The sequence below is a fragment of the Phalacrocorax aristotelis genome, chromosome 15 (genome assembly GCF_949628215.1).
Source record: "Phalacrocorax aristotelis chromosome 15, bGulAri2.1, whole genome shotgun sequence".
Lineage (NCBI taxonomy): Eukaryota > Metazoa > Chordata > Aves > Suliformes > Phalacrocoracidae > Phalacrocorax > Phalacrocorax aristotelis.
The window spans coordinates 12,134,835-12,158,302 of NC_134290.1; the positions used below are offsets into that span (position 1 = coordinate 12,134,835).

At 38.9% G+C, this 23,468-nt stretch overlaps 1 protein-coding gene across 3 annotated transcripts in view; it reads left to right on the plus strand.

Annotated features, from left to right (window-relative positions):
- The window catches only part of GLT1D1 (glycosyltransferase 1 domain containing 1), a 59,553-nt gene extending 36,320 nt beyond the window's left edge, over positions 1-23,233 (plus strand). For all 3 annotated transcript variants that reach the window (XM_075110804.1, XM_075110805.1, XM_075110806.1), the window contains exons 9-12: positions 6,046-6,089; positions 7,618-7,738; positions 14,666-14,764; positions 21,756-23,233. In XM_075110804.1, the coding sequence (XP_074966905.1) occupies positions 6,046-6,089; positions 7,618-7,738; positions 14,666-14,764; positions 21,756-21,902 (411 nt within the window). In that variant the 3' untranslated portion in view covers positions 21,903-23,233. The remainder of the gene's footprint in view (positions 1-6,045; positions 6,090-7,617; positions 7,739-14,665; positions 14,765-21,755) is intronic.
- Positions 23,234-23,468: the final 235 nt, after the last annotated feature.

Sequence of the window (23,468 nt, forward strand, 5' to 3'; positions counted from 1 at the left end):
ATGCTCGTCACCCTTGTTCTTACATCTTTTCTTCACGTGGAGGATTGCATCTTTGTTCCATTGCATTTAGATTTTGATGCCATTTCTGGTATTCTCAATTCATACACAATTAACAGTTGTCAGCAGGTGCAGAATGATGTTAGGTTTCTGTCTGACACCAGACAGAAAGGACAGAGCTTGAGCTGACAAATAAAATTGGTGAAATCTGTTTCGCATATAGGATCTGAGTGCAGTAACAGCTGGGATACAGATATCTGAGAGGGACAGTGGGGTTGAATAAAGTAAATAAAAATCAGAAACTAAGTCATTCTTATATGTCCACGTCTCAGATTAAGCTTAGAATTGGTATCATTCCTTCCAAAGGAATTCTGTGGATTTTGGTAAAAATGTTGGCCAACAAATTTGGAAGTTAAAACTTCTAATTCTCTTTCTTCACAACAGGGTCGAGCACTTAAATGGCAGCTCTTCTGCGATTGCTGTCTCTTTAGATAAAACGTACGGTTGGGCTGCTGTCTCAAAATGGTGTCATGAGTTCTCAGCAATGGTTTGCTTTTCATGAAGCACCAGCTCCCGAAACAGTTTAAAAATCAAAACTCTGATAGTCATTATTATGAAATAGTCTTCTAGTTGTGGAGAAAGGTCTGAAAACGTGGGCTTATGAAGCATGAAGATAAACAAGAACAGCTATTGAACCCTCCCAACTCCACCCCAGTATTCTTAAATCAAGTAGCGTGATTTTTGAGGGAGTAACAAGACCGAACTTCGCTGAAGAGGGAAGCACGCACCACTTCAGCCAAGTCTGAGTCTGTTTTGAATGCTTATAAGGGAGTAAAGGATTGTATAAATTTTCTGCCAGTCCTTTCCTTCCTAATGGTCTCCGAAAACTTGGTGTTTGAGTATCCACCATTATTTTCAGTTATTTCCAGTTTGAGATCTGTCTGATATCACCTGCAGAAACTGAGGCCTTTAGGAAGAAACCGTCCATGAACATGTAAATGTTTTTATTATTTCTGTTAAGTACAGTGCTGAAAAACTGCAAAACTACAAGGTTTCATGGTTATTTTCAGAACCATGAGAGAAAGATGAATATTTCCAAATCTCAGTCTAACCAATACCCTACCTAAATATTTGCTGTGGGCCAGATCCTCAACAGTAGCGACTGCACTGTGACTTGGTGAGGGAGAGGAGGAAAGATGCCTCTGAGCCACTGAAGTGCTTCTCCGAATTCTGTGCAAAATGAGGTTCATGCCCACAGCTTCCCACAGCCCTGCACAGGGACCAGGTGGAGCTGCTGGGAGAATGTCCTGCTTATTCTGCTTCTAGTATGTTGCCTCTGTCAAGGGAACATACTTTACGCTAAACTAATAAAACTAATTGCAGGGCTTTTGAGAAGGAAATCGGTTGTGCTATATCCATAGCAGCAGAAGCCTTGAAAAGGCAGCCTGTAGTCTTAATCAAACCGGTGGAAAAGGTATGAGTAGGCAGCTGAAACAAACTCTTGCTGATGCTGAAAGGGTACGAAAAGCTTCACTGTTTCATCTGGGTAATGTGTTCGTGCCCCTTTAGAAGTCTCACCTCTGATTCATCTTCACATGAACCTGAAAACGTGCAGGCAGCCTGCTTTATAAGAAAATAAAGAAAATCTGAATGGGGAAATAAGAACTATTTATCTATTTTCTCATTCAGTTTTGTTGTTTGAAAATTTTGGGACATAGAATTTTATTTTCAAAAGCTGTTTTTACATTTTCATTTTATCTGCATTTTTTTCCACACTAATACACAAAACAATTTGGAAGTCAACTGATGTGGAAGGCAAATCTAGAGCAGGTGTAATGAAGCTGTGCTTTAGAATCAAAAGATGCACTTGCTGCCTCCAGTGAGGATTTTAAACATTTTAGTCATCTTTTTAAATTTGTTTCACTTTTTCATAAGCTAACATCTTTACAGTAAGCTACCAGAAATAACCCTGTGACAGTGCGTAGGCGGGATCAAGAACTGAACCTCCTTAAAACATTTTAAAACATATTCCTCCCGTAGTACTAAGATATTGCTTAAGGATGAAAATAAGTTGCAGCTCTATTGGGTTTAGCTCTACCTTTCTTATTCATGCTACTTCTCAAACCACAAAATCTTAAGAAAATCTGTGAAGCAAGTCATGTTTATTGTGAATATTGCAAAAAAGCACATTAAGATTATATTAGTTAAGAATATAAAGAGCAAAAGGCCCACACACTGGTTTTGGCTTTGCTTCCATAGATATAACCTTTTCCCTGCATTTGCCACGCATGATTGTCTCCAACGGTGCAGCCTAAGGAGTGTTGAAGGATGGGTTGTCTAGAATGTAAATTTTTTAGCATTTATTTTCCAGTTTTCCTTTTGTTCATTTCTGTAATGAAATTTGAAACAATAGCTAATTTTCAGCAGCTCTAAATTCCAAGAATAGAAGCTTATGAAACTAAAAAAGGCCACAAAACTTATGTCCAGCTGTTGGGTAACCTCGTGAAGCCCACTTTGTACTCTCTGCGTAATTCTTAACCATTCTTGTAGACTGTACAGAATATTGCTGTGTTTGTAATGATACTGCTTTTCACTGAAAGCTATTTTTCATCTGTCCAACTTCTTTCTATGCCTACTGAGAGTTTTAGTCGAATATCTGCCTCCAGAGTTGGAGGGACCTATCGGGTCATGCAGCCCATCTATTTATAATGGATGGCCGTTACGTACTGTATGTTTTCTGGGCTAGCCTAAAATGAAACAGCTGTTGACACATCTAAACTAAACAAGTCCAATAACCTGCTCCAGATTATCCTAGAGCACAGTAATTAGTAAAATCAGATAGGAAACAAAGATACAATTTCATAATCTTTACCCTGCTGAGAAATACGAAATTCTGCTGGCTACATCCTGAGTAAGTGTCCTACTCGCTGAGATATTTTTTAAAAGGTAAGAGCTACTGCTACCATTAATGTGACAACTCTTCTAAACCTTTGTTTGCTTGTTCTTCAAGAAAAACTCCTGGGAAATGAAACTTGTGTTAGAAATGTTGAAATGAGCTGTTCCAATATTTCTTAGAAAGGTCCTATGTTTTCTTAGAGAAGAAGTTTTATTCATTTACATCCTAGTTACCAAATTGTTTCATCTGAATTAAAACTACATTTTTTTTACAAGTTGTTAATTGTCCCAAATTGCAGTAGCAGAGCTACAGGTTAAGCCAGAAGACATAGAATTGCTTTGAGCATTTGGTGTCTGGAAAAGATGATGTAGAATGGCCGGGTTTAGTATGTTCGCAAGGATCTTCTATTTCTGTTGCATTTGCTGCAGGCCGGTTTTATTGCCTTGCAGGTGACAGTTGTGTTTTCAGTTGTAGGGGAAGCTCAGTCTTGCTGAGCCTATTTGACAATCGATCAGATAAAAATTGTAATGTGGGGTCACCTGCTGCTGCGAATAACGCTGATTCCTTTCACAGTGATGCTGCCAAAACCTCACAAACCCGAGCAATTGAGCAAATTCTTCCTGTTGGTATTGAATATAGTTGCAGATCGAGCTTTTCATTCTTCAGTACTGTGGGTGATATTGACAAAACTTTAAATGTACTAAGGCCTGGTTTTCCCTATGAAGTCTAGCTGGCCACAGTAGTCCCAGCATTATAATGAAGCTGTTTCTGGATCATTGCTTCTGTCTGAGTTGATTTTTATGTGACAGCAATTTAATAGTGTGTTTATAGAAGGTTTCCTAGATTTTGATCACAGTAGGCCCTGTGTTTAACAGGCACCTTCATCTTTGTGCAGCCTTTGATCTGTGACTTTCTGCACTGTCAAACATGTCTCAGATGTTTCTTCGCTGTCAGCAGAGTAGAACTTCCTGAATAGCAGATCTGGTCCTGTTAGGTGTGGTTTCTTGCTGTGTGCCCACTCCCCGTTCCATGTGTCATCTTATCTCATCTGTTCTGATAGAAAGTATTCATGCAATGCAAGCTGCCCTCCTCTGATTTCTGCTAAATTGATGAAATGAGCAGCTCTATTTTTTAACAAAAGGTGATAGGTAACTCATGATCGTATTTGCCTGCTACGTTGGTAGGTAAAAAAATAAAATCTGACAACAAACACTCTACCTGTGGAAGAACTGGATCGTGGAGACATTTTGGGTGGAAGTAAGACACTTTTCTTTTCAGTAGCTTTTTCTGAGTCTCCTAAGTTGCTAGGCATCCTGCCATAGTCAGTTGGCTTTGGAAACATTCACAACTTGTAAGTGCATTTCCAACTTACTGAACAGCTTATGTTGTATCTAATTTCTGTGATACTGAGCCTGTGGTTAGATAACTGTGCCCCCTCAAGTTACTAAATGTAGCTCAGGGGGATCACTTCTCTAAGTCATTGCTACACCCATCCTGAAAGTAATATTTAAAGTGAATTCTCATATTCAGGCCAGGCTTCTTGGAATATCTACCAATAGAAGAATACAGCTTGAAGGATTGTTCTGTTTGAGGCAGATGGCAATTTCTTGGCTTCCACGGAAGGAGATGGGATAGAAATTAATATCTTACAAATTTTATGAGTCATAGACTGTAGTTTTCCCTCATCCTTCTAAAGGTAGAAGAACAAAAGACCATATCCCACTGCTCATTAAATCACTTGCAAGTACTCCATTTATTTTAATGGAAACAGAGTATAGTTCCTCATGAGAGGAACTCAGCATCAAAATAGTGCTTTGGGGAAAAAACTGAAAAGTTATTTGTATAGAAATAGCAATTGTGAAGTTCATTATGAAATATCCAAGGAACCTGTAACATGACGTGCTGTTAGCGTATTGGTCTGTTTCATACTCTGTCACCAGGATCAGGTGGTGCTTCAGGAAAGGGCACTTGTTTTCCCCCCCTGCTGTTACCAAAAATTCTTTCTTTAGCAGTTATGCAAGCCTTTTATTTCCTGCATTCTTTAGGAATTCATTCCTTGGTGCAAGAGTGATTCACTTGAATCTTTTAATTTATGAAGCCCTGTTTTCATGAAATAATTAATCTCGTGTTCAAAGTACACATAGTTATAAATTCTGACTTTTCCAAACGAGTTTTCTGAAATGCTGTGTGTGTGTTCTCTATCTCATAATGTGGAAAAAACCCTAACCAAAACATTAACATGCATTAAAAAAAATAAGCCATGTTGTTCCCAGTGCTTACAACTGTTGCATGCTGTGCAAGCTATCATAAATTAATCTAATACAGTCAGTCAGCTGTAATAAAAAAGTCTAGTTCTGTTCTTCATGTTTAGTTGAAGATTTGTTTTATTTGTTTTATGAGTTCTGTTTATTTCTTTTAATCATGTTAAATGAAAATAGTGTAGTTAACGTTTGTAAATAAACCTGCTGGAGCTAATTGCCCATCTTAGACAACTCCTTAATAACTATAGGATGACTTCATGTTAGAGTATATTTTAGAATTTTGTGTTTATTAGTTTTCAAACAAATGTTTCTGTCGGTGCATAACATCTGTGGGTTACTTCCTGCGTTAACTAAAGCCTGAGAAGTTCCTTTCCTTCCTCACATTGGTTAAGGGACAGACACTTGCTTGGCACATCAGTGCATTGTTCCTCACTTAAGTTGTCAAATCAGTCATTTGAATCACGTTAGCCTTAGCAGAGCCATCTGAAAACAGTCATTCATGTTGAATAGATCTATCTCTAATTAGAACCTGCAGCCAGAGGGATGTCAGGGGAGAAGAAATGGAACCTCCCCTTCTGCCAATAGCCCAAAGCTGTACTGCATTAGGGTAGTCACTTAAAGGTTGAGAGCGGAGGACTCAATTCACGCTCCGCTATGCTGTGCACTCCCCCCCCTTAGCTGGATATTCTAAGTGCCAATCGCTCACAAGAGCGCTCGTCTGAAGAGTCCCATGTAACTACCAAGTTACAGATCTGTGGTATGATTTTTGAAGCTCAGCATTTAAATATTTTAGTAAAAAATATGCTAAAATTTATTTTTGTTTTCTGGGTATTTCAAACATGCTGTCGTGCTGAAGTAGTGCCATATACCTGTGTGTATATTCTTTTCTAGGTTGATCCACTTTTTACAAGTGAAGTTAAGGAAAAAGTTAAAAGGTAAGAAGTTAATGCTAAGCCTTTTATCTGCTCCAGGTGAAAGCGGTTGGCTGACTAGCTTTTAAAATCGTGTGTAAATGCTCTTTTGTATATACAGAGGAACATAGATGTACAACTCCATATATGACTAACAAACGTGTGCTGATTATTTGGCATGTAACATTCTCAGACTAGGTATTCTGTACATTTTAAGTATTAGAAGAACAACTGGATCTCTTCATGTTTTGTGTTAAATCGCATCCAATGCAGTGTGATTTAACTTTATTATTCTTTCGGGTCTTTTCATTCTTTCTTTCATCCTGGCTTCTGCAAGTTTTTGCATGCTTGCTGTTGGGTAAATGAGTAGATGGACAAGATAATCCTGTGTAGCTTTTCTTCTGTCTCTACTTTATAAGCTTCCTGATTGAAGGATATAAATGTTAGAGAAACGAGATTTATTTGTGTGTGTGTCTGCAGAACCTAGACTTGTCTGACTTGAATAGAAAAACCATATTATCTCTGATTGATAATATCTGATAATAAAATCTGCATAAAATACGTGTTTTGCAATTCCATTTTTTTGAGCAAGAGGTAAAGTTTCTTGTTCTTTATCAGGTTATTAATGGGAAACAACTCCTATAATAATGCATTTATACTCCAGTTAATATAGTTATTTATCTCTACAGAAGCTGGATGTTACTGCACAACCAGAAAAGCAATGTTTAACAAAGCCTAGTTGACAGGGAGCTGCTTTTAATGTCAAATGCACTTGTGTTTCCATCTGGCTTAGTGATCTCATGTTGAGGTTAAAGAGGCAGGAGCAGGCTCAGCAAGCAGGGGGAGATGCTGGCTTTTCAAAATGATCACCAGTCTTAAAGATCTCATTTACTTCATCTGAGACTGAACACCTAATTACCCTATTTTTCCACCCTTCACCCTCAATTTGATTGACCCTCATTGATCTGAGGAAGGAAGACGAGGACAGTAGAAATGTAACCCTTCAGATCAGAAGAGTGCTTATAACAGAAGAAGAAGCAGAAGAGATCTTTCAGAACCACACTCCATCCCCAAAAGCCAGCATCTGAAAAGTCAGCATGTCCTGCAGTTGGCCGTTCTGATGGTGGCACTCCATTTCCAGAAGTATTTAAACTGTCTGTTTTTCTTAAACCTCTGCAGGCATCCTCCCTATACTACACAAATTCTTAAAGGGAAAATTGCACCCCTGTGCACTGAACTCAGCTCCTTCGTTTATGAGGCTGATTGCGGTTAACAGAGCATACATAGCGTTGTGTGATCAGCTGCAGAACTGAGAACGACAGACGAGGAAGGGGCAGATAGCAGTGGATACTTCACTGAGCGTGTAGCCGCGTCTGTAGATAGAAAGCTAACACAAACGTGGTAAAGTGGCTTGCACGTGGGCAAGCGATGGTTAGCATCAGAACCGTGCCTGAATCGCTCTGACCACCTTCCACCGTTGCCCTAAGTTTTAAGAAGCATTGTTAGAGCACGTTCTCAGGAGGTGTCCTCTCTGTGTCCTTTTGATTTCTAGGACACCTGGAGTACATTTATTACAGGAGATACCACAAGATGATCTTCATGCTGCTATGAAAAGGTGCTTTGCTGTGGTGAACAGCTCCATTTCAGAGGGGATGTCTGCTGCAATTCTGGAGGTAATTGCATCTTAGCAGTGAGGTTTTTCAGTGAGGTTACAGTGAATCTGAAGTGGCCTTTTATCACTGGAAATGTGTGTCAACATTTTATGTCCGTGTTTCAAAGCTAGCGAGGACATAACTAAAATATTTCTTTTTGCAGTTGTTAGTAATTAACGTTTTCTTCCCTTGAACTGACATGTTTTTATGCTTTGTCTATTTATTTTTTTTAAAGGACAGGATGTAATTTTATCAATCCTGTTAAATTAACAATACAGACCTGAGATGTAAGAATCATTCTGATTTACTGGGGCTGTCACTATTCTTGAGTCAACATCCACTTCCTTATAATGTTGATAGAATAGACTTTCATTTATTTTTACATCCTTTCAAAAACCAATCTAAGAGCCATGTTTGGTTATTTAGTTCTGAAATGATTAATGAATGAATGACATGCTCAATTAATTTTTTTGCCGTCAGTATTGAAAATTAATAACTAGGTTTATTTCATACCTGTCAAAGTTGGGCACTGCTTAGTATCAAATGCTTTCTAGGAAAAAAAAACCAAATGTTCCTAAAGTGGAAGTTCTTTGGGCAGAAGCCTTTTACTATTCCATTTATTTTGGTGACTGCTGAATGTTGGTTCGTGATGATCTTAGAAGACCACAGAAACTACTACATGATTTGCATTAATGAATCTCCTATTTCCGTTTCAAATGAGTAATTTCATGTTGCGTTGCCGGCACGCTTTTCTTCCACACACATGGAAGTGCTTCGAAAGCAAGAGCTAAGTGTGTGTTGTGAGAATTATGAAAGTTAGGCGATGGTAAGATAGCAAATGTGTATTTCCTTCCTAAAATGCCAGTGCTCAGCAGTGGAAGCAGATGCTGTTTCACAGCAACAATACTCTATAAACAACAATTACTCCAGACTGTGACATTTCCAAACTTATCAGTGTGGCAGGCTAGACAAATTTTGTGTGTTTGGTAATTGAGATGGAGGGTACCAACAGAGTGCACGGCCGCAACTAAGTCAGCGACGCAGAGGAGTAGAAGTTAAGTAACTGTGGCTTCCCCCTCACCTGCTACACGTTCCCTTCAGGACTACTCACCTAACAGTCGACCAAAACCCAATCTCATTTATTTCGTGAGAGTGTCAGTGATTTGGGAGGGGCGTGAAGCAAACCAGGGTGACTGTTAGGAGACACAGCATCTGCAACAGAAGTGCAAATGTGCTTGGCCTGATACAAATTGTTATACAAACTCAGGACTGATGGGACAATTGGTATAGTTTTCCCCCAAATTTTCCCATTAGATCTGAGCAGTTAAAAGACACTTTCCTTTCCAGTTAAAAGGCACTTTCAGGAAAGGGAGCAATCTTGTCAGTTCACTGTCTTAACAAATATGTGGTAACTCAAAGCAAAAGCATAATGCCACTTTATTTCAGAGGTAATGTTAAGCCTGCTTCAGGAATTATTGATTTTTGCTCTCCTCTTTTGAAGTTGCAAATTTGACAAGTTTTGAATCCGATAAGACTAAATTAATAAGGAAAGTTTTTATTTGAGCTCTTCTCTGTGTGGCTGAACTATTCAATTATCCTATCAGGGCTATTAAATAGTCAAATACCACCTCTAGTGGAAAGCTGTTCCTTTAAGTTTCCACTATACGGTTATGTTAAGTCATTTATTCCCAATTCATACCCAGACCTGTCAAAAATAAAAAAACAAACCCAACAACCCAATAAAAAACCCTCCAAAAACTGTTCTTCTCACTGAAAATTACTACACAAGCAGAATGGTAAATACTTCCTGTTATATTTCTCTTATTTCTCTAAGGATTACAAGACTATTCTGGCAAAAGAGCATTCTATGCAGGATGCCTTTATATACACTTGCAACATTAGCTCCCACCATTTTATTCTTTTTCTTACATCAGAAAAAATTTTGTATTAGGATGAATCATCAAGAAGAATTCATTTTAATTTTTCATGCCGAATTTATTTTTTTATGTATGTATTTTAATACATATATAGTAGATTAGTCATTATTACTTCTAATCTTACATGTAGCTGTCCCTATCATGTCCTAGGCTAGTCTTATGGTTGATACATTTAATTCTACTGAAGACACTACCTTTACTAAAAGCAAAGTTAATCAACATTTAATCTACCTTTAAGTCTTAATCTGAGTATAACAGCTAAGCGTGCTAAAATAATTGACCATAGTGGAAAAATTAAATTGCTTTCTTCTAAGTGCAAGACTTGACCTAGAGCAGGCCATTAGCTATTTCCTTGTACAAGATAACTTTTTAATAAAAAGGAGAGAAAAAGGTCCTGCTTTCCTTTCTTCTGTTTTAATAAATTTTAGTAGAATTATGTCAAACCTAATAGTCAGGTTCGATTGGTGTTTGTGCATAATCATGTGTTGAAGATAAAATGCAATTTCAAATATTCTGAAGTGGAAGATTTCCTCATGGAAAATGTGTAACCGTAGGCGTAACACACTTCTTTCCCCCAGCCTTGGTCCTATATTATTGCTGTGAGACAACAGGTCTGGTCCCAGCTAAGTCAGGATTTTCTACAAGCAGAATTAAGTCTTCAGCTATCTCCTGAGAAACTACCCAAAGCTTGCCCTTTTTGGTACCTCAGACCTGTTTGAATTCCTCTTCTAAAGTTATACGGGGGTTGGTATTGTATGTCTGTTTATTAGACAGTTGTAAGTTGGGTTTTGATGAAATGCTTATAAAATACCCTGCTGTAAAAACCTCTCTCTCAGAGGAAGTGTGGATCTAATAACATCAAGTCCCTGCTTGACATGGCCAGCAGTAGGAAGGGCCACCTGTTAAGGTCTTGTTAAATTAATGAGGCAGGAAGCTGTGTATAAAACTCTTCTGGTCCTTGGCTGGAGATACAGATAGCCTATATAAAGATAACATCTTGCTTGAATTTGGAAATGCAGCTTTCATTCTCTTGAAAGTTCAAAATTTAAGCAGCTCATGAATCGTAAACAGTGTTTTTGTATGAGATAAATATGTAGTAGATAAATGAAATAAATATATAATCATATCTATTTCAACTTGCCTTAAGATATGAAAGAACTGGAAACCATAACTAATTACTTTGTTGTACTGATATCTCAGAGATTTTGCCTGATCTATTTTTTTGTTTGGCGTTTGAAGAAGAGAAAACAAGCATTATAGCAAGCATTTAAATGGCATTGTTTCCTCAGAAAACTCAGGACCTCTACATGTTGCTGGGCATGTGATGGTGAGAAAAGCACTACTACGGGAAAATTTTATGTGTCCTCTGTACAGTTGGTAAGAAAAAGGTTTTGACTCCAGCACCGTTTCATCAAAGAACTTTTTCTGTCCTCCCAAGAGTATTCCAGCTGTTGTAAAGGTCATCAGATTGTTATACTTTTACCAAAAATGTCCCAAGAACAAAAAAAACAACCAAACAACAACAAAAACCCAAACAAAAAAAGTCATTATAGAAAATGAAGATGGCCAGGTTCTGTTTTGCTGTAGGGTAAATCTAGCCTTAACCAACATGTGAAGTACAGGCCTAGTAGTTTTGAGTAGAAGCCATAGCAAACTATGGGACAATCCAGAAGATAAAATAGTAAATGAAACCTGTATTTACTGTATAAGCCTTATACTGCTGGTTAGGAATGCTTGTTGTGTAACATGCCTCCAAAGCTGAAATTTACACCCTGCATCCTTCTGAAATGGCATTAAAACACATTTGCAGTCAGAATAATGTAACAAAACAGATGGCCAATGGACTAAAATGTATTTTATTCTATTATTTGTGGAGCCTAGGTCAGTAAATTATACATATTTTCAACAATGCAAATGATTCTTTTTACTGCTTAAAATAGACTAAGTATCTAAATTAAATTCTAAGCTACTTCATGCAGTAATTATTTACAGCCCAATCCATTTGTTTAAGGCTGGCTGCTATAAAGCCAGCCCCTCATCTTATGTATTTGGCCATCTGTTCTGTCTTTCTGTAGCTATAATTCATTGGTACCTATGTGTTTTGGGACCTGAAAGTTTTCTTATGTAGCAATTACTGCCCTCTAACTCTGTGAGACAGAACAAATGTCTTTCCCTTTAGAGTTCAGAAATGATGGAAAATGAAATATAAACTTAGTGATCAACTTCGGTGCATCCCCAGCTACGCAGCGTTCAGAAGAAGTAGTGAATCAACATGTCCTGTGACAATCTTTTTTCAGTCTAAACTGCAGTAGAGCAATACGGTGCCAACCTAAGCAATGGCACCATTAGGTGCAGCCCAACACAGCACTGCCCCGGGGCGCCCGCGTGTCCGGTCGCTATCCATGTGCAGCTCAGCGGCACAGTGTCCGCTGTTCGCTGCATCTGGCGCGCTCGAGCCCAGACTCCTCTGTCTGGCAGGCAGCTATTGGGATAGTGGCACTTCCAGCCGTCAGTCCTGGGGGGGCTGTGCTGTGTTTTGTGTGTTTTCTTTCATTTGTCCTTTCTTTCTTTTTTTGATGGTGCCCTTTCCCTTGAATGGCCAATAGCTTGTTTGGAAAGTAGCCAGACCTGAAACACTCTTACAGTTTTGTTTTTTAAAGGGAGAAATACAGAGAGGTGAGGAGAGGGCCTTAGGCAGGTGACGATGAACGCTGACACACTTCACTGCCACTCTCAGGCTCTTGATTTTAGTTCGGAAGTTCAAGTAAAATACCTTCATTCCCTGTTCATTGAACGTGCTTGAATGAGATCACCAGCCAGCAGGCTGAACGCAAGGGCATATAAGCCTGGCAATAGGAAGGGCTGGAAAAGAGCTGAATCAGAGATTGTGGTCTCTGTGAGTTGTTGGTGCTTCTGTGGGAACCCCGTATTAGGTCTGTAGCTGCGTCATTAGAGCCAGAAGGAACTTCCTCGACCTGCAGATCCAACACCTGTCAGGCAGAGCAGGGCACCGGTGTCTCGTTCCCTGCGTGGACTGTGGAGTTGTATGAACGGTGCTGCACCGTTAAGTAGAACCTGTCAGCGTATGGTTTTGTAAATCTACCTTTGGAAAACAGATTTGTTTTGTTTAACAGTGAAGTCAGAGCAAATAACAAAATAGTTTGTGGATGCGCAAAAACTGTATTTCCTCTCACTGAAGTGACTTTCTTTTTTAATTAAAAAAAAACAACACACTGTATTTCAACATCTTTAGACATTTAGATAAATTCAGAAGTGTGGTCTGTAGTTTTTATGTCTCATTTATTATGGTTTGTGTTCACTTCATTAATTTAGTTGTCTGAATTACCTCCAGCTGATTCAGTAGTTTCTGATAGAAAGTGTAGAACAGGTTATTTCATTAAGGGTTATTATTATTTTTACAGCTAACTGCTGCAAAGCAGATGTTCATGCCAGAAGGATTATAGAGTTTCTTTGTCCAGAGTAAATTAATCTACTGTGGTGATTTAAACACTGTTTCTCTTGGATATTTTAAACTATGAAGACATGTTGCTAAGTCACAGCAGTCTCTCACTGTTCAAAACATAATTGGTTCTGAGCATTATCAGCCGGGTTATTTTTGTCTTCAGTTTTGTCCGAACTATAAAAGGGCATGGTTTTCTCTTGGAGTTTTGTTTTCTTGCTATGTAGACTGAAGCAAAATTGCTCCCCATCAGGGAGTGTAATGACAGTAATTAAAATGCATTCACTCTGAAGTGACAGGGAATCAGTATGAAATAGATTGAAGTTTTGGGGGAGTGAGTTTCTTTCTCTTGTTTGACACTGTGATAATTGTACAATGAGTATTTCTGGATACTCAAGACTTCCAAATTCATCAATAGCAATTACAGTTTCAGATCAGGATATGCATGAATAACAGTCGAGCGGCCGGGGTTTGCACACTAGTTACTTCAAAATCTAAGCTGTATTTTTAAAAGTTGCCAGGCGTTAGGTGTCTTGGAAAGGATTTACTAGCTTTGAATGGGTGCTGTGCTGCGTCTCCACTCCTGATTCTGCAGGCAACCTGAAATGTCACGATGCTGAGACCCCACACTTCCTTTCCTTTTTTTATGTATAAACATACATATACATACAAATAAATTAATAAATACATCAAGCTACCAGCCCATAATTTATGTGGAATCAAATCATACTTTTTCAGATGTATTCCTTGCCCTCTGAGGAGTCCCGTACCAATAGCTTTGTAGAGAATACATTTTGAAAGCATAATGTGTTCTGAAAGCATAACCTTTTCTCTCCCCTCCTTGGTATAATTCATCATTGCATAGTTCCCTGCATCCTCCGAACGCTCAAAGTGCAAGACAGGCGATAGTAACAGATGCTGTCAAAAGGAGAACTTCCAAAGTCCTGTATGACCAGCAGGAATCAGAACTGAGGAGAAGGAGCCAAGTGATTTCCACGGTCACCTTCACTGTCATTAAACTGCCCACATCTCTCCAGTTCTGCACATTGTAGAAAATCTTTGAAAAATGTGTTTTACTGGAGCAAGAGAACAGCTGCTTTTTTTTGGGAGAACTGGCTTTTTGTGCTGTGAACTGATCTTCTTATCTATGCACAATAACGGTGGGAGTTACAGAGACAACCTTTGATCTGAACCTTAATTTTGTCCTCTTCAAGCCTGCCATATGTCAGGGGCTTCCAATGGGAAACAAGCTGCGCGCTTTGAGGTGGAAAAGAATAAAGGATGAAACATCTATCCGCTGACTTTCTGAATTGATTGCTTCTGATAATGGATTCAAAGCTGCAGGACTAACAAAAATATAAACAACACATTTTAGGGAAGTTCCACAGAGGAGATCACCTTAGACATGGTGTTTTTCAATTAAAAAGTTGGAGAGATGGGAAAAAATTTTGGTTTGTTATGTCTGCCTTTCAGTTTAAAACTGTTTTCATCGACATCTCAAAATCCCTGAATCCTAATAAACTGTTCTTTCCTTTTGCTATATTCCTCTAGGCAATGGATTTAGATATTCCAGTGCTGGCAAGGAACATTCCCGGGAACGCAGCAATAATAAAACATAAGGAAACAGGGCTGCTGTTTTCAGATCCCCAGGTAAGAAAACAACCCGTCCTTAGACCTTTCCCTTCCAAAAGGTAGGTTCATTTTCCGTTACATGCTTACGTCTGTTTGGATACATGGCATTTACTCTCAGCAGTTTTTCTCAGATTCTCCTAAACCCCTAGGCATGAGACTGCCTTTCTTGAAGCTCTGCTGTCGTCTCACACTCGCTTTGCAGTTCACTAAACTTTTACTAGGTGTCAGCCTTGCTGAATGTTTGTCTGGCCTGTGCTGCTTCAGAGCCTGCCGTCAGAGCGGGGCTCTCTGCTCATCGACTTGTTGCACTTTAGTTTTGAAGGTTCCATAAGCAAACCCTGGAAGGGACGCTAGGCATATGTTGTATTTTCCTTCAAGTACTAACTGAAATATGAACTCGTATCAGACAAGCAGTAGCTAACCAGAAGAGAACTATGAGCCTTAAGTTTTACATAATACATTATCTATAATTTCTAGCAGTAAGTGTTAATATAAAGCGTTATTAGGTCCGAGGTATTGCTCAGTCAGAAAATAATGACTAAAATTAAGCAAAGTGTTAGAATGGAGTTTCTGTGAAGCTAAGCAAGGGTGGGGAGAGCGGGAACACTACCTATATTTAAATGATGAAAATTTTCATTTCAGTTTATTTTCCTGCGTTACGGCTTTGCTGTTACATATTCGCATATGTTGTGGAAGATGACTCACACACAGGTTCCGTCAGTGTTTTTATCCAACTCAAGATTAAAAAAACCTTAGGAGAAAACCATTTGATGATTTTGCAAAGTTAGAAAATTTATCATATTTATTTACTTTGTGGAGTGTGTGATTAATGCATCCTATCAAGTTGTGTTTCAGAAAAATGAGTTCTCTCTGTTAGTTTTGGAGGCTTTTTAATTAAAAAAAATCTTGCAGCTCACGGTTTGGGGTTTGCGTTGGATTTTTTTCTTTTTTTTTTTCTTCTGGAATATTCAATGTTTCCAGTGGTTTCTACAACGAAATATCTTTTTTGACCTCTGGAATTTATTTTGTTGCAGAAGTAGTCCCTCTTCTTGCCATGTTCCTTGGAATTGGGGTACTTCCAAGCTAGTGGAGGCTGAGATGAAAAGCAATTTGTAAAATTATTTGTGCATGTATTCCCTGCAAAAAGCCCATTGACTTCCATATGCTTCTTCAAAACTTGAAGGATATATGATTATGTTGAACGCTCAGACTGATGGGTCTCCCAGTATTAATTCTGAGATATTCTGTTGTTTCCCTCAACATGCTGGTTATATTTGTCTTGGAATTCAAATGGATTATTCGTTCCAGACCCAATTAACTTCATCATGCATCCTTGTAAGAAGCCTCTTTTGTGATCTCCAAGCATCCTACATTCCAAGTGTTTATTTGGAATTCAATTCAAAATATGCTATATACTTCCTTACTTAAAGGAAAGCAGAATTTTAAGCACAGAAGTAGTTCCAGTAACATCAGTGACTCTGTACAAATGGCTAAGGACTTTCTTTTATATTAGAAGTAGAGTCACAGGCTGCAAATATGTCTGGACCGCTATAACCTTAGTTTATATAAACCCCATCTGTCTGCGCTCCCTCCTCTGAACGTGCTGCGCCGAAGATCAGAATCCCCCCTATTCGGCTGCTGCTTGTTGGCTCCGTTTTTGCTGCTGTTCTCTCTCTGTGGTACGCAGAATCTCTTACGTGAAGATGGTAACTTGCATTACCTTCCTCAGCTATCATTAGCTATCATATTAGCTATCATACTCGAGGTGATACTTCTACTGGAATCACTAAGGTATGTGCACTTACCCTGTCTTAGAAAGGAAGGTAATATCCCTGCTTTCTCTGTAGAACAGCAATTGTATCTCATTTAATAAAAGCCCTTTTATACTTTCATTGGTGTCAAATAATGTATATTTATGTATATATTAAAAGTTTGAAAATGGGTCAGGAAAATACTTGTTTGCAGGCTAATACTGCAGAGCTGTTGAAAAACTTTGTTCTTGCAGAGATGAGCTCAGGATGCCGATCATCATTGCTCATGGTTTCAAAGATAAAGTAACCATTTACTCTTGTTCCTTATCTCCCCAAACCATATCAAATACAGTTTTTAAACCACTTACACAGTCTATCAGAGGTTGAGAGTTATATTAGATCAAAGAAATGCTGTTAAGTTGGAACACGTATTCCTCATATTTTTATTATGGGAAGAAGGAATGGTCTGCCCGTGGCACTTTGAATACTGCCTTAGAAGAGTCAGTCTGACAAGAGGGATGGGAAAATATATATTCTAAGAAGAGGTTTTCTGTTTTTTTGTTACTCTGATTATTTGACATCTTAATGATCTGGTAAACTACTTTCTGCTGTAACCTTGGTTGCAGCAGGTTAGTTAGGGAAAATGCTTTAAGCGTACAGAGAGATCAGTACTGTATTGGGGTGCTTGGGAAAGTCTGTCTCTGTCTTGAAGAGTCTGGGCCACCAAAGACTTTAAAGAAAATGTGAAAGAAATTTTCATTGCGAAGTTTAGTGGATCCTGTCTGGTTGTGATGGTACAGACTGTATCCTAGGTCAAGAGTAGAAAGCATTGCTTATTTTCAAGTTGTTACTGATCTGGGGAGGGAAGGCTTTACAATACGGTTGGTTACTTAGAGATGAGCACTTGTGTCCGGTTTGTGGGCCGTCTTATCTTTTGAAAGCTAAATTACAGGGATATAAATTGACCGTTACATAATGGGAATCGTTTTAAATTGTGAATGCCGTTGGTTTTCTTTTATCCTTGCTGAAAGTGAGCTTTTGTGGCTTACAGAAAAGCAGGAAATTATGTGCGTAATTGTAGTCATCGTTAACCATTTGCACGTAGGCTGGGGCTTCGTGACTGGAAATAGCGAAAGCCTTGCCAGTCACAGCAGACAATGCTCAGATGGAAACAGTTAATGTAAAAGTGAAAGCTATGAAAGGTTTTGTCCTTGATACTACATCATCTGTGCACGTTACTTTTAAGTCATGGTTTGATCCTGCCACTGCTTGAATTTACAGGTTTATGGAATATTTGACAGTGGGTTAATGGGACCTGAAATAAAAAAATAAGTGAGAGACAAGAATAGCCGGTGGCTTTTGGGCAATAAATAACGCAAAACCATATTAAAAGGGAAGGCACAAAGAGTTTATTAAGCGTCCTAAATTTCAAAATTATATGTTCAGCATCTGTGAAAGCTCACAGAAGGAGCTAAATAAACAGGAGGATGTAAATAACCTTCAGCGCCAATAAGAGAGGGGCCAAGCATAGACAGAGCTATGTCTGAGAGAGAACCTGGAACGGCTACTGTTAGTAGAGACAACTTTTGAAGTGGTAAGAGGGAAACTCGGCTCAGCTGAGTAGAGGCAGCAATATATTGAAGGTACATTGGTCTCCTCTGCCAAACACGGGTCAATGCCATCTCGACTGGGGCATCCAGCCAGAATATAGCCGAAGTTTTTAGACCGTTGAACCTTCACGCTGAATAGACTAATTTGCAATTGTTGGCAGTGCCAGCAATCACTGTTTATACTCCCCTAGAAATACTGGCCCGTTGCCCTGTGAAGTACACAGATGTGCCAGCTAACTTCTGAGCTTTGCCTGCCACTAGGTAGGTCTGTCGCTATTCTGAATTTACATCTGGCGTTTGCCTTCCCTGGGGTGATTCACTGTTGTTTAAGGATCATGTTCTTTTATCTGCTGAGGCTGATATGAAATGGTTTAATTGCAGACTTACTTTCATTATATAAATAATATATTAACCATGCATCTTATTTTCATTATGCGGGAGCTGCGGCACCAGTGTAGTTCTTGTGGTAATTGAAGGAATATTCATTCTTTGTACTCAGTGCACTCATTTTCTAGCTTTATCTCCCAGATACCTGTATTTCTGGGTCTCTGCAAAATATTATACAGAATTTCTTTTAGATACTATATAAAGAAGCTTGACATTTTCTTTAAAGATGATTGGTCAATTTACCAGGAGAAAAATGTATTATGGATGTTGCTGTTGAAAAATGCCTGTGTTTGAAGTGAAATACTACCCATAGAAAGGGCATGTGTAAAATCAGTTCTGAATATACATAAGATGATCTTCTCCCCCGTTTTTTCTGGGTTGCGGCTAACTACTGAGGTTCAGCTTTTACACTGTGTTTTTCTGTCGCATCTATAGTAATTATACCCATTCTGTATGTGAACAAAAGGCTTATTAGAAACACTGATGTCCCCCAAGGAGTAAGTTAGCATGCATATCACCACCTTCATTTTGGCTGCTGAAGGGCATACCCTTATGTTTGATACTTGGAAAGTAACTTGTGAATTTTGCCCTGTTCACCAAAAGCGAAGCTTACTTCACATCTACGACAAAATACAAGACTGCACAAATATTTGAGCAAATACCACTTGCACAAATACTTGCGGCATAACAGCTGATAGAGAGACGTGTTATCACACCTGAAGTAATTTGTATATCACGGGCGCCTAGAAAATAAAAAGTAAGTGCTGGATTTTCTGAAAGAGCTCCAAGTTCTGAATGTCTGCATTTTGCAAGTGGGAGCCCATGCTTCAGACTTTCCACAGAACTACAACTGAAATGCAAGTCAGTTGGAGTTAAGGGAAGAACCTGAAAAATGAAGTTATTGCTACCTAAAGGCGAGCATCCAAAACCGAAAACAAGCGAAGCCAGCTGCTCGAAGAGTATGAGGCAAAACCCAGATAAGTCATAGCGAATTTTCCCATTGGCTTCCAGTGAGATTGCAGCTGACTTGTAGGTGGTCACATTTGATTAGTAGAAGAAATGGGGATAAAGCTGAGAAGTCCTTATTCTCCATCTCCTGGTATTTTTCCATTTGCTCTTTCTCCCTCCTGCAGTTTCTCAAAACTTTTATGCTTTGGACTCCATTTGGCATTTTCCTGAAATTATCCTGAAATTATCCCCAGCACTAAGTATTGTAACTGTGAGTAAGGATCTAATTTCTTCTATCATTTACATGTTTCCAAGTTTTTGTCCTCTATATCCACATTTTAAAAGAATGCTAATAGGACTACCTGTCAAGAAATGTTACATTGCCGCTTCTGTTCTTAGGTAATTTGCATAAATTATTTTTAAACATTACTTTAAATAAAATCCTCCACAGGAGCATAAAATTAAAGTTGGAATGTAGTTCAGTGTGAACAGTATTTATTACTGTGATTATACAGGCAATTGGATGAAGCCAGCATAAGTCATGTAAGACTTTCCCACCTTCCCCGTTCTGAATTCTTGGCAGATATGGAGGAAGGAGAAGAACATGTCTCTAAACTTGGAGTCGTCGGCTGTATCTGCAGCCTCTGATAAGCGCAGCCTCAGGGTACTCTCTAGACCAGACTCGCTCGTCTTCTTTAGGGACAGTCTCACAAGCAGTGAGAAAAGACCCTCTTCAGACCGCATGGGTCCCAAGTAAGGAGCTGAATGTGCCAGATAACGTAGCGCATACCTGAATGCAGGGTAGTCGTGGGTGGAAAGCAGGCCGGGTGCGAAGCATGTGGCCCTCATGGCTGTTCCAGAGGCCTCTCTTTCGGCGCTGTGTGGACAGAGCAAAGATTACAAGAAGTACTGATTTTATGTGAAATAAGAGGTTATCATTAATGTGCGTGTATGAAAATAATCTCCTCCTATTACCTAGTTACGTACGTTTCCGACACAACTGATGTGCCTCTTTGGCTGTTTAAATTTCATGGCAGTGATGCATATATTGATAGTTTGTCTTGTCAGTGAGAGTCAAAGCAGTGATTGTAACACATTCAATGTGATTTCACGTATCAGTGTTTCCCAAGGGTCACGTTATAGTTATGTATTATGCATAGCCATCACTTGTGTTACAACAGCAACATTGATTCTGTGGTAACCAAAGATTTTATATCTGTGTGTGTATTTATATACACTGTGTACTTCGGTTTTCAAGTATAGTTTGCTAGTTAACCTAATGTTGATATGAACTCCGGTCTTATTTGTGATATTTGCTTTCAGAGCTGACAGATTGTCTAAATAATATATCTCCTTCTGCCGTCCTTGTTGTCCCCCTTGTCCCTATGCACTGATCTTCACTACCAATTGTGTAGTAATGTATTATCTTAATTTTCCATTGACACAACAGCTATCTGCTTCTCTGAGCTGAACCAAGACACTGTTTTGCAAAGATCTAAGTACATTTGTAATCAAGCTGAAGTATTGGAAGTTGTCTCTTGATAGAAAATTAGACCAGCTGCTCAGAGTAGATTAGTTCAGACATCAAATCTCCTTTCACATGTTTGAAGTTCACAATTTCTCTTCCCCAGACTAAATTAGAGTGGCAGAGGAGCAGGCAAAGGAACAGTTGTAATCTGCAAAGTCTAGTGTTTTGCCCAGTAAAGTTAAAGGAAATTCATATATGGCTTTTTTTGCAGCGCCTGTTGAGCTAACGCTGCAGTATCTGTAACTGCCCAGATGCAACTGCTCCGGGAGAGCTTGGTGCCACGTGCCTGCTCTTAGCTTTGTACTGTGACTATATTTATGTAGTGAGGTTTTTTTAGTCTTACCATAAAATTAACTAAAGATGTCACAGTAGCAATGAGATATAACTTGAGCTGAGCTGGGATCAAACAATCTGATGCCAGCTGTCCTCCATGCAGGAAGCCGGGTGAATTATTTAACTTATAACCAGCCTGGTTTTCTAACACTTGGGTAAGCAAACAATTTTTGTGTCATTAAATTTGTTGCCCATATTTGCCCTAATGGTCTTGGGATTGTCTTTGATTTTAAATGTCTTAGTGGGTGGGCTGCATAAAATAATATATTAAAATTTATTGATCATTGTTTACAAATGAACTATGGCGCTTGACCTTAAATTATTTTGAACAGCTTCATATATTGGCTCACAGTTGAAGTGCTTTAACGAAATCAAGATACAGGTACAAGCTGTTTCAGTATCATTAGAGCTTCAAGGAACTTTTAATTTGTTATTTTCTTTATCTTTTCTAGGAGTTTGTTGTGCTGTCCAAGAGTTTGATGAATGACCCCATTATGGAAAGAGAAATTGTAACAAGGGCCAAAGACTATGTGAAGAAACATCATTCTTGGGAAAGTGAAAGAAAAACCTATCAGAATCTTGTCCTGAGACTCCAGTGAATTGCAAGACTACAGCTGATACCCAGCAGTCTGTGTAGAGCACTTTAATGATGGATATGTAATTAGATTTGGGTTTCTCTTTATTTCTATTTCGAAGAGATAGTAAGACATGCATTATTATTCTATTCAAACATACCAGCATCACAGGAGTTGCCTGCTACTTCAAACTATCAAATTTATCTAATTCAGCACACTGTCTCTGCCGTACCAATTCATCAGACCAGTATCGTTTTGCAGGATCACACAGGAGAAATACACTCCTTGAGTAGACACAAATTTTTGTTGTTATAAGGCCTCAAAGAGAGGGTGATTTCTTGTACACGGTGGGGGCTCCACCACATAGACCTTACATCAAATGTTCTGGTCGTGTTGTACCCTAACCAAGCCGCAGCAGCAGTTTGCTTTCCAGTTAGACCTGTCTGAATGTACTCGGGTACATGTGACATGCACATACATGTCCATAAAGCCAAGGTTAGTTACATATACAGAGTATAAAATTATTACGCTGAAAGCTTTCTTAAGACTGAAAGATCAGCATGTCTATTGACTGCATAATGTTCAGGGGGCCAAAAAGCCAATGGAGCGTTGATGCTTGGGGAAAAAGAGGAGTGTAGGGCATGTTTTGTTCTGCCCTCCAAGTACCTGAATTGCTTTCAGATAAGCTGATATGGCCAAATAGTCCTATGCCTGCATTTTCTCTTGGGTCCGTGGGACTAGAGCAGACAGGCTGGCACAGTACCCGACAGATTCCAGAGCGGCACAGCGCTGCCCGCAGCAGCGAGCCGTGCTTGCAGGCAGAGGTGATGTGTTACGTAAACTACCTCTTCGCTTGCCAATTTCTTTGGTACCTCTGTGGTTTACTTATTTACTATAAGATTTATGAGAGCTGTAAAAAGGCAGGGGGGTAGTATTTTCAATTTACTATGTATTTTGGTACTGTTCATTTTCGTTTCAGGCTTTCAGGGTATATTGTAATAGAGCACAGCAGGTTATTTTAAAGTGAGGCTCACCTGTGCTTGAAGTCCGTACTAATAATTCCTGCCAGCCCAATGATTATGGATATATCTTTGAATCCATAATTGGTCATCAAACGACTTACATTTCTAGAAAAAAAAGAGGGTCATATTTTTAACTACTTGTTACTGGGAAACTGTTTGCCTTATATACGCTTGATCCTGCCACCGTGAGAACTAGTGAGAAATTTTCTATTGGTTTGAATGGTTGTATCAAACTTTTCTTTGTAATAATGAAATTCACTGTGTATTTTAAGCTTTCCTCTTTATTTTTGATGTTTTGCAACTGTTGGGACAGTAAACAGAAAGTAATTTGAATGTCGTATATTGACTTCTTCAAAACTTTCCCTCCCTTTTATTGTAATGGGCTTCTGCTCAGCATCGCCTTCGATAACGCAATCGCCAAGGGCAAAACCGGCCTGATTTCAAATACAAGAATTGCTACGCTCCCTTTTGAGCATGTTTTTCCTGAATATTTCTGGTGTGTCCTTTGACATGCTGGCATGTAAGTACCTCTGCGCTGGCTCTCAGCTGAAAAGCCACCAGCCAACAT